We start from the raw sequence: 17833 nt of genomic DNA, 5'->3' as shown, positions 1-17833 counted from the left end.
ATGTCCGCTATTTATATGGAGAGGGACTTGTGATTTCAGCAGCCAATGACACAAGCTGTTGTATCAGGACATTGTGGTTGTCTCCTGCGCCCTGATTGGGTAGCTGCATTGTGCACACAGTTATGAAAAAAAAAAAATTATTGCTGTGCTTACAAAAATGCTGTGCCTCTGAGCTCGGCAAACCCCCTCTTCTCATCAAACACGTGCCAAACGCTCATGATACACTACCATTATCGTTGCTAAAGTGCTGAAAATATTTTTGTGACCATGCAAATATTTTCCTGCACTTTTACCGAATGTTACCAATTTTTACCGATTTTTATAAAATTTTGCTCGGGTTTCTGATCACTAATCCGAATGTGCCATATTCGTGCCAAATTTATGTTTGATGATCGTTTTCCGAACAAATTCACTCATCACTATTCATTATCATCATTAGCAATGATCAGGTGATGCTAATTTTCCAGCTCTATTAAAACCCAGCCGCCTTTAGCCTTGTGCCAAAAACAAGTCACAGGTTCTTCTAAGCACCTGCCTAGCACTCTAAAAAAGCACTCTAAAAATGAAAATGTTGGAGGCCCACAAAGCAGGAAAAGGCAGTAAGAAAATAGCAAAGAGTTTGCAAGTTACCCTTTCCGGAGTTTGAAATGTTAAGAAATGACAGTTAACAGGATCAATGTAAGTCAAGATAAGGTCTGGAAAATCAATCAAAATTTCAGTGAAAGCTGCTCATAGAATTGCTAGAGGGGCAAATCAGAACTCCCGCTTGACTGCAAAAGAACTTCAGAAAGAAATAGCAGACTCTGGAGTTGAAGTACATTGTTCTATTGTTCAGGGACACCTGCACAAATATGGCCTTCATGGAAGAGTGATCAGAAGAAAATCTCTAATGTGTCCGCACCATAAAAGTCAGATTCAAAAGTATGCAAAAGAATATCTTAACAAGTCTGATGCATTTTTGAATCAGTTCCTGTGGGCCGAGGAGGTTAAAATAGAACTCTTTGACCACAATGATCAAAGGAATTAGTAGAGAAAAAGGGGCACAGAATTTAAGGAAAAGAATATCTCGACAACCATTAAGCATGGGGGTGGATCAATCATGCTTTGGGGTTCTGTTGCAGCCATTGGCACAGGGAACATTTGATGGTTTGAGAGGAAGAATGAACTCAATGAAATTTCAACAAATTCTTGATGCAATCGTAACACCATCTGTAAAAAAGATGAAGTTGAAAAGACAATGTCTTCTCAAATAGGTAATGATCCTAAACACATGCAAAATCCACAGTACACCACCTCAAAAGGCACAAGATGCAGGTTTTACAATGGCACTCACAGTCCCCAGAGTTGAACATCATTGAAAATCTGATGCTAGACCTCAAAATTGTAGTACATGCAAGTTGACCCATGCATCTCACATAAGTGGAAGAATTTTCCAAGGAAGAATGGATGAAATCCCTCGAACAAGAATTGAAAGTGTAATAGGAGTGGTCTGCATGACAGCGCGGCAAACACTGCCTTTGATCGGTGGTAAGATCAATGTCTCAGATGTCAGTGTGAGTCAGCAGCTGTGACTTGATGACATCACTGCTAATCACTGATGCTGCACTAGCAGCAGCTCATTCTCCAGTGGTTTTCAGCCTGGATGGTCACATCTTGGCACCATCCAGGCTGAAAACCACTTATCAGACATGGATTGTGGTGTGAGACAGTATTTAGGACACGAGGGATATGGTTGTTTTTTATTATTATTTTACAGGAGACCAGAGCTTCAATGGAATGGGCATTAGGTGAGCATTATCAGTGTTTATTATTTTCTACTTTTTTACAGGGGATAAGGGCTTCAATGGAATGGGCGTAAGTTGAGTATAACTTTGCTTTTCATGTTTAAATAAAAAAGTTAAATGGTGTGTATTTTTATCTCACATAAAGGACTTTTTTTCTGGATGTGTGTTTATTTACAATCTGACTATGGATTTAGTAATGGAGAGGCATCTTATAGTCTGTGTTTGGGGACCATACCCGAACATTAGGTATTCGGTATAGACCCCAAATTTTGCTATTTGGAATCGCCCATCTCCAATGACCTATTCAAAGGAGTTATCATCAATCTAAGGCTGCCGTCACACTAGCAGTATTTGGTCAGTATTTTACATCAATATTTGTAAGCCAAAACCAGGAGTGGGTGACAAATGCAGAAGTGGTGCATATGTTTCTATTATACTTTACCTCTAATTGGTAACTCCTGGTTTTGGCTTACAAATACTGATGTAAAATACTGACCAAACACTGCTAGTGTGACGGCAGCCTAAAAGTGGTAGAGAACTCTTTTAAGTTTAATGGTTGTAGGTATCTGAAATCTAGAAATATTCTTAGTCACACAAATATTTACCAAATTTATAGTTTGATATTCACACTCACAATTTTGTTGCTATTTCTTTAAAAGCAAAACTTACTTTTTATTTTGCTCTCAATGTAGAGAAACCACTGTTTTAATGTTGAGTCTCCAAAGATGTGAATAAACTTCCCCCGTAGGCATGTGTCCAATTCTTCTAGGTTTTCATATGCAATCATACTGCATCCCTTTGGATACCACATGTTTTTCATAGCATATCCACTGGGATATTCCAGCTTCATTCCAATTTTACATCTTTCCTTAATGGAAATACTGTCTGTTGAAATAAAGTTACAAATCATTGGTTACAATCAACTACATTTATGAAAATGAGGGTGCGATCACACATTCTATTTTGATGGAGTCTTTTTAGTATTGGTTTAGAATAGAGATGAGCGAATTTGCACGGGCTCCCTCTTATTTGGCAAGCTATAGCGCTTGCCAAATAATCTGCAGAGGAAACCCAGCTTCCAGGATAGTGCCAGCCGATCAGCTGATGGGCGCCGCAGATGAATGTGACGCGGCTGTGTGACAGTCACATCACATGCATGGAGAGCCCAACAAACAGGCTCTCCATGCATGTCATGACTGACACAGCCACCACACATGCAGCTGCGGAGCCGAACAGCTTATCAGCCGGCGCGATCCAGGAAGCCGGGGTCCCTCTGCGGCTTATTTGGCAAGAGCTATAGCTTGCCGAATAAGAGGGAGCCCGTGCAAATTAGCTCATCTCTAGTTTAGAAGCCAATGTAAGGAGTGTATTGTAAAGGGAGAAAAATATATAGAAAAATTAAACTTCTCTTTTTTCAAATCACATGCAAGTTTTTACTTCAAAAACAGCGTAAAATGGCATTTGTGAGACCTCACTATCAGCAGGCTACATTGTTTCAAAGTAAACACAAAATTATCTGATTTATGTTGATGAATTAAACTTTTCCACCATTAGGGCCAAATAAAGACCACATGTTAATTTGTAGACCAGCCAGATCCACATATTGCAGACATAATGAAGCATAATTTTCATGTGGCCAGGAGGCCATTGTACTTGGAGCCAAATTCTATGAGACTCTCCACCCATGGTCATTACATGTATATTTTTTTTCTTTTTGCTACATATTGTGTGCTTTTGTGCTTTTAAGGTTGGGGTCACACCTAACGTATTGAAATACGGTCCGTTTTTTACGTCTGAGATACACAGAAAAGTTCCTGAACAGTGATCCATATTCAATGAGAGGATGCGATTTTTTTTTTTCTCCAAAAAATATCTGTGTGTCATCCGTACGGCAAGATTTTCTTGCCGGCTTGCAAAATGGACATATAATGGATCCATGGGCTCAAATATTCGTGAAAACATATATACAGTCTACATATGTGAAACACACATATGTATACTGTATGTGTGTATATATATATATTTATATTTCATACAGAGCTAGATGGCATAAGTATCTGTAAGATGCGCCTATTCTGGCACTTAGCCCCTCTCTTCCCACTCCCCTGTAGCGGTGGGATATGGGGTAATAAGGGGCTAATAATGTCACCTTGCTATTGTAAGGTGACATTAAGCCTGGTTAATAATGGAGAGGAGTCAATAAGACACCTATCCATTATTAAGCCACTAGTCTGAAAGGGTTAAAAAAACACACACATTAAGAATAAAGTATTTTAATGAATTAAAGAAAGACACAGGGTTTTATTTTTCTTTATTGTACGCTCAATCCAACTGAAGACCCTCGTTCTCCTGAAAAAAATCTCCAAAATAAAAAGCAACAATATCCCATACCTGTCCACTGTACAGTCATGTCCCACGCTGTAAATCCATCTGAAGTGGTTACATACATTTACAACCAGGATCACTGCTAATGCAGCCGCTCCCAGCTGTAAAAGACTGGGGAATGAATGAAATGAAGGTAACGTGGCATCGGGGACTAGCGGTGCCCTCACTGAAGCTGCGCCCCCTGGTGGCATAAACTCATATGAACTGTAGCATGAGAAAATATTCAGAAAAGTTCCCATGCTACAGTTCATATGAGTTTATGCCACCAGGAGGCGCAGATTCAGTGACAGTCTTTCCCCAGTCATTCCCCAGTCTTTTACAGCTGGGAGCAGCTGCGTTAGCAGCGCTCCTGGTTGTAAATGCATTTAAACCCCTTCATATGGCTTTACAGCGTGGGACATGACTGTATGGTGGACAGGTATGGGATATTGTTGCTTTTTTATTTTGAATTTTTTTTTCAGGAGAACGAGGGTCTTCAGTTGGATTGAGCATACAATAAAGAATAATAAAACCCTGTGTCTTTATTTCTTTTTTTAAAATCCTTTATTCTTAATGTGTGTGTTTTTTATCCCTTTCAGACTAGTGGCTTAATAATGGATAGGTGTCTTATTGACTACTCTCCATTATTAACCAGGCTTAATGTCACCTTACAATAGCAGGGTGACATTAACCCCTCATTACCCCATATCCCACCGCTACATGGGAGTGGGTAGAGAGTGGATAAGTGCCAGAATAGGCACATCTTACAGATGTTTAGTCAGGGGGGGGCAATAACCATGGTCCATCTTTAGGCTATTAATATCTGCCCTTAGTCACTGGTTTTCCCATTCTGGAGGAGAAAATTGCGTGGGAGCCCACGCCAGTTTTTTCCGTGATTTAACCCTTTATTTTAACACCTAGAGCTGTATGTAAACCATGTCTCATATCCTGTTGGGTTTGGTAGGACTTAGCAAAAGCTGGCAATTGAATTACTGGCTTTTATGCTATCTACTAGCCCTGTATTAAATATATATGTGTCTCACTGACACACACATATATACCTATACTATGTGTAGACATTTATTTTATCTATTCTATTATAACCTGTCAGTGTGATTTTACTGTACACCGCACTGAATTACCGGCTTTTCTATAGGACACCGATGTGTATTTCTCACAAGGCAGACATGTGGTCCGTGAGTAATCCGTATTTTTCTTGCCCCCATAGACTTGCATTGGCGTATTTTTGTAGAAATACGCTGAAAATCGCAGCATGCTGCGATTTTCTCAGCCCGTCAAATACGGCTGAGAAATATACGGCTGATGGAAGCTGCCCCATTGAGAAACATTGGTCCGAGTGCATTGCATTGTTTTTGCGCCTCTCACTCGTCCGTATTTCTCTGTAGTGTGACCCCGGCATAATTGTTTTGCTTGTGTTTTTCCTATGTTTATTTTTGCTTATTTTGTTTAACTTTCTGTGTGCTTTTGTCTGTGTATTTTTGTTGTTTTCTTGCTACCTTTTGTGTTTTTATGTATTCAACAGTTTGGCTTGTATATTTATTATATTGTGTGGGTTCTTGCAAACATTTGTTTTTAATTTTTTTTGCTTTTTTACTTTGTGCATTTTTTTGTATTTAATTTTTTTGTTTGTATTTTTGTCATTTTGTTAATTTATATTTTGTAGCTATTTTTGTTTAATTTTCTGTGTTTATCTGTGTATTTTTTATTGGTTATTTTTTGGATACATGTTTGTATGGCAGACAGATCAGAAGGGCTGTATTAATTACGGGGAAGAACAAAATAGTGTTGTTTTAGGCACTGTTATGTTGCCATGGGTATGCTTACTGGATACCAGACACTCACTGCGTTTTGTTATTTTGGCCGCTGCGTGTAACACGTCTGCTGTGCTACTGCATAGTCAGCAACAAAGGTACTGTTTGACAGGTTGTGCATCTGTTAAGTTTTTACTTACTAAAAGTAAACACTGTACACAATATTGAATGGGGCAGCAACAACTATACATACTATGTCATGGAAGCTAGGCATCTTATGTGATACAACAGTCTGCAGCAATTTACCTGCATTACAGATAAGCACAAACTATGTGCAATTCAGAACAATTGAAACTAGGCACTGTCTTCTTTCAGAACAGTAGACTACTTTATACTGCCTTTTACATTATACTGCCTTCATTTTGCTTGTATCTACTGAAATAAGCTCAGGTAAATTAGCAAATTGCCTTAGATGTGTGCTATGTATAGTCCAATGAGCATAGTGATTGAAAAAAATGTTAACTTGAGTACAGCCAAAGTCCTGTTTTACAAGTCCTGATAATTCCGGTACCGGAAATACCAATACCGTAGATATTAGTGTCCGTGTGTGTGTAATACGTGTGGCAACCACGTGCCATATCATTACCACAGATACTGGCGCCTGGGAAGCAGCGGTACAGTTAGAAGTTGTCTCTGGTGCTGGATGCTAAAGATGGCTCTCCTCATTCACCCTTGCTCTGCCGGCAATCAGCGCAAGCAGAGGACAATGTTGAGAGTTATATTCAACTGATATAAGCAGCAAATGAGACTATTACTTCCATCAACCTATAACTGCTGCTGCTAATAACAGTGAGAGGAGGCGCGGCTGATGGGACCATTCTCACAGTGAACTCACTGAGCTGAACTGTGGTGAACTCAGTGACTTTTTCTCACGGTGCTGAGGTTACCGCAGTTCAGCCCAGCTGGGAACGTAGCCTCAGTGATCTGCGGTAATCTCAATGATGTCACCATTGCTCACTGCTTGCAGCAGCTCATGGTTCCCATCCTGAATGGTCACATCTTGGCACCGTCCAGGTTGAAAACTATTTATCCCCAGGCATGGATTACAGTGTGGGATAGAACTTCGGACAGGTGAGGGATAGTGTTGTTTTTTATTTTTGTTTTATTAAAGGGAACCTGTCACCTGAATTTGGCGGGACCAGTTTTGGGTCATATGGGCGGGGTTTTCGGGTGTTTGATTCACCCTTTCCTTACCCGCTGGCTGCATGCTGGCCACAATATTGGATTGAAGTTCATTCTCTGTCCTCCGGAGTACACGCCAGCGCAAGGCAATCTTGCTTTTGTTACTGTGGGCAGCCTGCATGATGTAAAGGTGCTACCATGGTCTACAGCTCCTCCGGGCTTGTCTCCCATTGAGCACATCAGGGATGTGATTACACAGAAGTTGCCAGCAGTGGATCTTGATGATTTACCCAAGTTCATTCAGCCTGGAAGAAGATTCCTCAGACAGACAATAATAAACTTAGTGATAGCAGCGAAGGTTGTAAGTGAGGGGATTGCTGCTTGTGATGCTCATACTCAATACTAAGTAAATTAAGATATTTTGCAAATGTGATTTCCTTACTTATAAAATAGGTAATTTAGTTGTTGCAAATGTACAAATATATGCCAATGTCGGACTCCTCCTATTTGGTACGGGCTCTGGCGTGGAGGCCCCCACCTTTCTGGGCACATGACAGCTGATATACACAGCTGACATGTGCCCGCAACAGTCGCGAGTGGAATCGCAATCCACTCACGGCTGTTAACTAGTTAAATGCTGTTGTCAATCTCACGCTTCTGGCATGTGCGCCGGAAATCCCACTCATTGGTGACCCATCACGTGATCGCGTGTCACCGATGGGTTGGCATGGCAACCACAGGTATCCAGCAGACCTCTATGGTTGTGGTTGTCATAACCAGATCACTATGAGTGCCGCCCGGTGGTTGGTGCTCATAGCGAGTAAGCATTTCTGCTGCAAATGGCAATCTGATCATCGCCTGTATGTAGCAAAGCCGATCGGACAGCTGCAGCTTCTAGTTTCTTATGGAGACTATTGCAGCATGCAAGAAGGAAAAAAAAATATTTGTAAAAATATAAAAAAATAAAAGTTTGAATCACGCACCTTGAGCCCCATTCAAAATAAAACAATAAAAAAATCAAACATACACACTTTTATCGCTGTGTCCAGAATCGCCCGATCTATCATTATAAAAAAAGAATTAACCTAATCGTTAAAAGGCGTAATGAGAAAAAAGTCAAAACACCAGAATTATGTTTTTTTGGTCCCCACGACATTGCATTAAAATGCAATAACAGGCGATCAAAAGATCCAATCTTCACCAAAATGGTATCGTTAAAAACCTCAGCTCGGCACGCAAAAAATAAACCTTCACCCAACCTGAGATCTCGGAAAACGGTGATTTTTTTTTTTTTAAATCAAATGGATTTTTGGGGAATTTTTTTCACCACTAAAATAAAAGAGAACCTAGACATGTTTGGAGTCTATGAACTCGTAATGACCTGGAGAATTGGCAGGTGAGCTTTAGCATTTAACCCCTTCATGACCCAGCCTATTTTGACCTTAATGACCTGGCTGTTTTTTGCAATTCTGACCAGTGTCCATTTATGAGGTAATAACTCAGGAACGCTTCAACGGATCCTAGCAGTTCTGAGATAGTTTTTTCGTGACATATTGGGCTTCATGTTAGTGGTAAATTTAGGTCCATAATTTCTGAGTTTATTTGTGAAAAAAATGGAAATTTGGCGAAAATTTTGAAAATTTTGCAATTTTCACATTTTGAATTTTTATTCTGTTAAACCACAGAGTTATGTGACACAAAATAGTTAATAAATAACATTTCCCACATGTATACTTTACATCAGCACAATTTTGGAAACAAAATTTTTTTTTGCTAGGAAGTTACAAGGGTTAAAATTTGACCAGTGATTTCTCATTTTTACAACAAAATTTACAAAACCATTTTTTTAGGGACCACCTCACATTTGAAGTCAGTTTGAGGGTTCTATATGGCTGAAAATACCCAAAAGTGACACCATTCTAAAAACTGCACCCCGCAAGGTGCTCAAAACCACATTCAAGAAGTTTATTAACCCTTCAGGTGTTTCACAGCAGTAGAAGCAACATGGAAGGAAAACATGAACATTTAACTTTTAGTCACAAAAATGATCTTTTAGCAACAATTTTTTTTATTTTACCAAGGGTAAAAGGACAAACTGGACCATGATCGTTGTTGTCCAATTTGTCCTGAGTACGCTGATACCTCATATGTGGAGGTAAACAACTGTTTGGGCGCACGGCTCGGAAGGGAAGGAGCGCCATTTGACTTTTTGAATGAAAAATTGGCTCCAATCTTTAGCGGACACCATGTCGCGTTTGGAGAGCCCCCGTGTGCCTAAACATTGGAGCTCCCCCACAAGTGACCCCATTTTGGAAACTAGACCCCCCAAGGAACTTATCTAGAAGCATAGTGAGCACTTTAAACCCTCAAGTGCTTCACAAATTGATCCGTAGAAATGAAAAAGTACTTTTTTTCACACAATTTCTTTTAGCCTCAATTTTTTCATTTTCACATGAGCAACAGGATAAAATGGATCCTAAAATTTGTTGAGCAATTTCTCCTGAGTACAATGATACCTCACATGTGGGGGTAAACCACTGTTTGGGCACATGGTAAGGCTCGGAAGGGAAGGAGCGCCATTTGACTTTTTGAATGGAAAATTAGCTCAAATCGTTAGCGGACACCATTTCGCGTTTGGAAAGCCTCTGTGTGCCTAAACATTGGAGCTCCCCCACAGGTGACCGCATTTTGGAAACTAGACCCCCCAAAGAACTTATCTAGATGTGTGGTGAGCACTTTAAACCCCCAGGTGCTTCACAGAAGTTTAAAAAAAAGAGCTGTGAAAATAAAAAATAATTTTTCTTTCCTCAATGATTTTTAGCCTGGAATTTTTTATTTTCCCAAGGGTAACAGGAGAAATTGGACCCCAAATGTTGTTGTTCAGTTTGTCCTGAGTACGATGATACCCCATATGTGGGGGTACACCACTTTTTGGGCGCAGGGCTCGGAAGGGAAGGCACGCCATTTGGCTTTTTGAATGGAAAATTAGCTCCAATCATTAGCGGACACCATGTCACGTTTAGAGAGCCCCTGTGTGCCTAAACATTGGAGCTCCCCCACAAGTGACCCCATTTTGGAAACTAGACCTCCCATGGAACTAATCTAGATGTGTGGTGAGCACTTTGAACCCCCAAGTGCTTCACAGAAGTTTATAACGCAGAGCCGTGAAAATAATGTGTTTTCTTTCCTCAAAAATATTTTTTAGCCCAGAATTTTTTAATTTTCCCAAGGGTAAAAGGAGAAATTTGACCCCAATAGTTATTGCCCAGTTTGTCCTGAGTACACTGATACCCCGTATGTGGGGGTAAACCACTGCTTGGGCACACGTCGGGGCTCGGAAAGGAAGTAGTGACGTTTTGAAATGCAGACTTTGATGGAATAGTCTACGGGCGCCACGTTGCGTTTGCGGAGCCCCTGATGTGCCTAAACAGTAGAAACCCCCCACAAGTGACCCCATTTTGGAAACTAGACCCCCCCAAGGAACTTATCTATATGTGTGGTGAGCACGTTCAACCCCCAATTGCTCCACAGAAGTTTATAACGCAGAGCCGTGAAAATAAAAAATCAATTTTCTTTCCTCAAAAATTATGTATTAGCAAGCAATTTTTTATTTTCGCAAGGGTAACAGGAGAAATTGGACGCCAATAGTTGTTGCCCAGTTTGTCCTGAGTATGCTGGTACCCCATATGTGGGGGTAAACCCCTGTTTGGGTGCACGTCAGGGCTCGGAAGGGAGGGAGCATCATTTGACTTTTTTGAACGCAAGATTGGCTGGAATCAATGGTGGCGCCATGTCGCGTTTGGAGACCCCTGATGTGCCTAAACAGTGGAAACCCCTCAATTCTAACTCCAACACTAACCCCAACACACCCCTAACCCTAATCCCAACTCTAGCCATAACCCTAATCACAACCCTAACCCCAACACACTCCTAACCACAACCCCAACCCTAATTCTAACCCCAACCCTAACCACAACTTTAACCCCAACACACCCCTAACGACAAGCCTATTCTTAACCCTATTTCCAACCCTAGCCCTAATTCCAACCCTAAGGTTATGTGCCCACGTTGCGGATTCGTGTGAGATTTTTCTGCACCATTTTTGAAAAATCCGCAGGTAAAAGGCACTGCGTTTTTACCTGTGCATTTACCGCGGATTTCCAGTGTTTTTTTATGCGGATTTCACCTGCGGATTCCTGTTGAGGAACAGGTGTAAAACGCTGCGGAATCCGCACAAAGAATTAACATGCTGCGGAAAATACAACACAGCATTTCCGCGCGGTATTTTCCGCACCATGGGCACAGCGGATGGTACTGTAAACCTGATGGAACACTGCTACAAATCGGCAGCGGCTAATCCTCTGCGGATCCGCAGCCAAATTTGCACCATATGCACATAGCCTAATTCTAACGCTAACCCTAACCCTACCCCTAACCCTAGTGGAAAAAAAGATATTTATTTTATTATTGTCCCTACCTATGGGGGGTGATAAAGGGGGGGGGGGGGGGGTCATTAACTTTTTTTTATTTTGATCACTGTGATAGTTCTATCACTGTGATAGTTCTATCACTGTGATAGTTCTATCACTGTGATAGTTCTATCACAGTGATCAAAATGTAGCTGGATCGAATCTGCCGGCCGCACTGCGCATGCGCCCGCCATTTTGGAAGATGGCGGCACCCGTGGAGAAGACGGACGGACACCGGGAAGCTCGGTAAGTATGGGGGGGGGATCGGAGCACGGGGGGGAGATCGGAGCAGGGGGGGTGGGATCGGAGCACGGGGGAGCGGACGGGGGAGCGGACAGGACGACGGAGGGGAGCAGAGCACAGGATGGAGGACTGGGGAGGAGATCGGTGGTGGTGGGGGGGTGCAGACCAGTGTTTCCAGCCATGGCTGATGATATTGCAGCATTGGCCATGGCTGGATTGTAATATTTCACCAGTTTTCAAAGTGAAATATTACAAATCGCTCTGATTGGCTGTTTCACTTTCAACAGCCAATCAGAGCGATTGTAGCCACGGGGGGGTGAAGCCACCCTCCTGGGCTGTAGTACCACTCCCCCTGTCCCTGCAGATCGCGTGAAATTGGAGTTAACCCTTTCACCTGATCTGCAGGGACGTGATCATTCCATGACGCCACATAGGCGTCACAGGTCGGATTGGCACCGACTTTCATGACGCCTACGTGGCGTCAAAGGTCGGGAAGGGGTTAATGAACATGGTAAAACAAAAAACAACTGTGGGATTGCACTTTGTTTGCAATTTCACAAGCACTGGAATTTTTTTTCTCGTTTTCCAGTGCATATGTTAAAACTAATGGTGTTGTTCAAAAGTACAACTCACCCCTCAAAAAGCAAGCCATCACATGGCCATTTTGACAAAAAATAAAAAAGTTATGGCTCTGAGAAGAAGGGGAGCAAAAAATGAAACTTGAAAATGTCAAAATACCTCTGGTCGTTAAGGGGTTAAATAAGCTGGTTCACATTCAATTTTCTACTTGCATCAGTCTATTCCAAGAGTGTCAGCTAGATTGCCAGCTCTTGTTCCCTTAGGCTGCCGTCACACTAGCAGTATTGGGTCAGTATTTTACCTCCGTATTTGTAAGCCAAAACCAGGAGTGGAACAATAATAGAAACATATGCACCACTTCTGCATTTATCACCCAGTCCTGGTTTTGGCTTACAAACACTGATGCAAAATACTGACCAAATACTCCTAGTGTGACGGCAGCCTTACTGTAAATGAGAGAGCGAAAAAAAGGGAGGGCGAGGATATAAGGGACTTCAAGGATTTTTCATATTTTCTATGATCTATTAATACATAGATCTCATAGATTTGCTGTGGCTGGTTGGGTTACTTTGAACATCTGTCAGAATGCATTTTTAATCCTTATGAAAAGTTTTCCGGCTTGATATTAATGATGATAATTTTAAGAAACCTTTCACAAAGGATTACACAGTTGTTCTGATGTGGATTTAACAACAGATCAAAGATCTGTATGCAGATTGTACTGTAAATTTTGCTGATTAGTTTTAAATACTGCTAGAATTTTACTTACTGTTCTTGCACTGTGTTACATTAATACTGTCAAAATCACTTGAGATCCTAATTCCAACATTAGACCTTGAAAAAAATGAAAAAGTAAGTATTACTTTATGTTCCCAGTAATTAGAAGGAATTGAAATAACATGGTTAGTTCTGTGTCAAAATCGGGCGGAAGCACCGCCTGTGCAACTGCAACAGGGCCTAGAGGTGAAGGGGGCCCCATGCAGGCAGGGGCATACTGCTCATGGCAGAAGACTACGCATCCACTAGGGGGCTCTTTAGTTCAAAAGCCCGATGCTGCTTCATCCCGTCCACTCCCACCCATAATAATTTCTGATAGCCAGGGCTGAGTCCGCTGGCTAATGAGCGCTTCATTATCAAACTGATGAGAGCACTCATTGGCTACTGTGTCTGTCCTCCTGCATGGTGCTCACTCAACAGGGAGCCCTGCCGCACAGCACACAGGAGAATAGTGTAGGAAAAGCAGAAGGACTTAGGCTGGAGTCACACTTGGCGTAAGACAATACGCCACGTATTATACGTCCGTACTACGTCCGTAATACGGAGAAATGTTCCCAAAATATTGATCCGTAGTCAGGGTGTTTCAGCGTATTTTGCGCATGGCATCCTCCGTATGTAATCCGTATGGCATCCGTACTGCGAGATTTTCGCGCAGGCTTGCAAAACCGACATCTAATGGATTTATGTGCTCAAATGTTAGGGAAAACATATATACAGTGTGTGTATATATATATATATATATATATATATATATATATATATATATATATATATATATATATATATATATATACATACATATACAGTTAGGTCCATATATATATTTGGACAGAGACAACATTTTTCTCATTTTGGTTATAGACATTACCACAATTTAATTTTAAACAAAACAATTCAGATGCAGTTGAAGTTCAGACTTTTAGCTTTCATTTGAGGGTATCCATATTAAAATTGGATGAAGAGTTTAGGCGTTTCAGCTCCTTAACCTGTGCCACCCTGTTTTTTAAAGGGACCAAAAGTAATTGGACAATTGACTCCAAGGCTATTTCATGGACAGGTGTGGGCAATCCCTTCATTATGTCATTCTCAACTAAGCAGATAAAAGGCCTGGAGTTGATTTGAGGTGTGGTGCTTGCATTTGGAAGGTTTTCCTATGAAGTAAACATGCGGTCAAAAGTGCTCTCCATGAAGGTGAAACAAGCCATTCTTAAGCTGTGAAAACAGAGAAAAAACCCATCCGAGAAATTGCTACAATATTAGGAGTGGCAAAATGTACAGTTTGGTACATCCTGAGAAGGAAAGAAAGCACTGGTGATCTCATCAATGCAAAAAGACCTGGGCGCCCACGGAAGACAACAGTGGTGGGTGATCGCAGAATAATCTCCATGGTGAAGAGAAACCCCTTCACAACAGCCAACCAAGTGACCAACACTCTCCCGGAGGTCGGCGTATCAATATCCAAATCTATCATAAAGAGAAGACTGCATGAAAGTAAATACAGAGGGTTCACTGCACGGTGCAAGCCACTCATAAGTGTCAGGAATAAAAAGGCTAGACTGGACTTTGCTAAAAAACATCTAAAAAAGCCAGCACCGTTCAGGAAGAACATTCTTTGGACAGATGAAACCAAGATCAACCTCTACCAGAATGATGGAAAGAGAAAAGTATGGCGAAGGCTTGGTACAGCTCATAATCCAAAGCATACCACATCATCTGTAAAACATGGCGGAGGCAGTGTGATGGCTTGGGCATGCATGGCTGCCAGTGGCACTGGGTCACTAGTGTTCATTGATGATGTGACACAGGACAGAAGCAGCCAAATGAATTCTGAGGTATTCAGAGCCATACTGTGTGCTCAGATCCAGCCAAATGCAGCAAAACTGATTGGTCGTCGTTTCATACTACAGATGGACAATGACCCAAAACATAAAGCCAAAGCAACCCAGGAGTCTATTAAAGCAAAGAAGTGGAATATTCTTGAATGGCCAAGTCAGTCACCTGATCTCAACCCAATTGAGCATGCATTTCACTTGTTAAAGACTAAACTTCAGACAGAAAGGCCCACAAACAAACAGCAACTGAAAACCACCGCAGTGAAGGCCTGGCAGAGCATCAAAAAGGAGGAAACACAGCGTCTGGTGATGTCCATGAGTTCAATACTTCAGGCAGTCATTGCCAACAAAGGGTTTTCAACCAAGTACTAGAAATGAACATTTTATTTAAAATTATTGAATCTGTCCAATTACTTTTGGTCCCTTTAAAAACAGGGTGGCACATGTTAAGGAGTTGAAACTCCTAAACCCTTCATCCAATTTTAATGTGGATACCCTCAAATGAAAGCTGAAAGTCTGAACTTCAACTGCATCTGAATTGTTTTGTTTAAAATTCATTGTGGTAATGTCTATAACCAAAATGAGAAAAATGTTGTCTCTGTCCAAATATATATGGACCTAACTGTATATTCTGTATTTAGATTTCATTCAGCGCGATATCTGTGAAAAGCCGGTAATTCAATTGCCGGCTTTTCATTTCTCCTGCACAAACCCGACATGATATGAGACATGGTTTACATACAGTAAACCATCTCATATCCCCTTTTTTTTTTTGCATATTCCACACTACTGTTAGTAGTGTGTGTGTGCAAAATTTCAGCGCTGTAGCTGCTGAAATAAAGGGTTAAATGGCGGAAAAAATTGGCGTGGGCTCCCGCGCAATTTTCTCTGCCAGAATGGTAAAGCCAGTGACTGACGGCAGATATTAATAGCCAGGAGAGGGTCCATGGTTATTGGCCCCCCTGGCTACAAACATCTGCCCCCAGCCACCCCAGAAAAGGCACATCTGGAATATGCGCCTATTCTGGCACTTGGCCACTCTCTTCCCACTCCCTGTAGCGGTGGGATATGGGGTAATGAAGGGTTAATGCCACCTTGCTATTGTAAGGTGACATTAAGCCAGATTAATAATGGAGAGGCGTCAATTATGACACCTATCCATTATTAATCCAATTGTTTGAAAGGGTTAAAAAACACACACATGATTTAAAAGTATTTTAATGAAATAAACACAGCGGTTGTTGTAGTAATTTATTGTTCTCTCAATCCATTTCCAGGCCCTCGCTTGGCAAAATAATAAACGCACAAGATACATACCTTCTGATGTCCGATCACTTCCCACGATGTAATCCATCTGAAGGGGTTAACTAATATTACAGGCACGAGCTGCGATAAACCACTCGCTCGTGTCTGTAATCCCCCGGCGAATGAATGAAATGTAGGTCATTGACCTAAATTTCCTTCAGTCGCGGTGATGCGCCCCCTGGTGGATGTCCTCATATGACCTGGAGCGTGGGAAAAAGTTCCCAGGCTGCAGTCCATGAGAACATCCACCAGAGGGCGCCTCACCGCGACTCAATGTAAGTACAGATCCAGCTTTCCTTTCAGCACCCGGGGATTACAGACACGAGCGAGTGGTTTATCGCAGCTCGTGCCTGTAATATTAATTAACCCCTTCAGATGGATTACTTCGTGGGACGTGACGTTTCAGCAGAAGGTATGTATCTTGTGCGTTTATTATTTTGCCAAGCGAGGGCCTGGAAATGGATTGAGAACAATAAATTATTACAACAACCGCTGTGTTTATTTCATTAAAATACTTTTAAATCATGTGTGTGTGTGTGTGTGTGTGTGTGTGTGTGTGTGTGTGTGTGTGTTTTTTAACCCTTTCAAACAATTGGATTAATAATGGATAGGTGTCATAATTGACGCCTCTCCATTATTAATCTGGCTTAATGTCACCTTACAATAGCAAGGTGGTGGCATTAACCCTTCATTACCCCATATCCCACCGCTACAGGGAGTGGGAAGAGAGTGGCCAAGTGCCAGAATAGGCGCATCTTCCAGATGTGCCTTTTCTGGGGTGGCTGGGGGCAGATGTTTGTAGCCAGGGGGGGGGCAATAACCATGGACCCTCTCCTGGCTATTAATATCTGCCGTCAGTCACTGGCTTTACCATTCTGGCGGAGAAAATTGCGCGGGAGCCCACGCCAATTTTTTCCGCCATTTAACCCTTTATTTCAGCAGCTACAGCGCTGAAATTTTGCACATACACACTACTAACATTAGTAGTGTGGAATATGCCAAAAAAAAGGGGATATGAGATGGTTTACTGTATGTAAACCATGTCTCATATCCTGTCGGGTTTGTGCAGGAGAAATGAAAAGCCGGCAATTGAATTACCGGCTTTTCACAGATATCGCGCTGAATGAAATCTAAATACAGAATATATATGTGTTTTCCCTAACATTTGAGCACATAAATCCATTAGATGTCAGTTTTGCAAGCCTGCGCGAAAATCTCGCAGTACGGATGCCATACGGATTACATACGGAGGATGCCATGCGCAAAATACGCTGACACACCCTGACTACGGATCAATATTTTGGGAACATTTCTCCGTATTACGGCCGTAGTACGGACGTATAATACGTGGCATATTGTCTTACGCCAAGTGTGACTCCAGCCTAATAGGAGCAGCCTCATTGAGAATAATTGTGCCGTATGTTATGCGAGTTTTACGGATGTAGTTTCTGCGCTCTTACGTCAGTAAAACTTGCATGTGTGACCCCGGCCTTACAGTGGGTCCTCTGCCTCCTGCACTTTTCCCT

General features: G+C 41.7%; 1 protein-coding gene across 2 annotated transcripts in view; it reads right to left on the bottom strand.

Annotated features, from left to right (window-relative positions):
• The window catches only part of LOC143764710 (NXPE family member 1-like), a 245818-nt gene that overhangs the window by 40527 nt on the left and 187458 nt on the right, over positions 1-17833 (bottom strand). For both annotated transcript variants that reach the window (XM_077250565.1, XM_077250566.1), the window contains 2 exons: positions 13163-13227; positions 2454-2669 (listed from right to left, as the gene is read on the bottom strand). In XM_077250565.1, coding sequence (XP_077106680.1) covers positions 2454-2669; positions 13163-13227 — 281 coding nt within the window. The remainder of the gene's footprint in view (positions 1-2453; positions 2670-13162; positions 13228-17833) is intronic.

The sequence above is a fragment of the Ranitomeya variabilis genome, chromosome 4 (genome assembly GCF_051348905.1).
Source record: "Ranitomeya variabilis isolate aRanVar5 chromosome 4, aRanVar5.hap1, whole genome shotgun sequence".
NCBI lineage: Eukaryota > Metazoa > Chordata > Amphibia > Anura > Dendrobatidae > Ranitomeya > Ranitomeya variabilis.
This window is presented reverse-complemented; position numbering and strand designations above follow the sequence as displayed.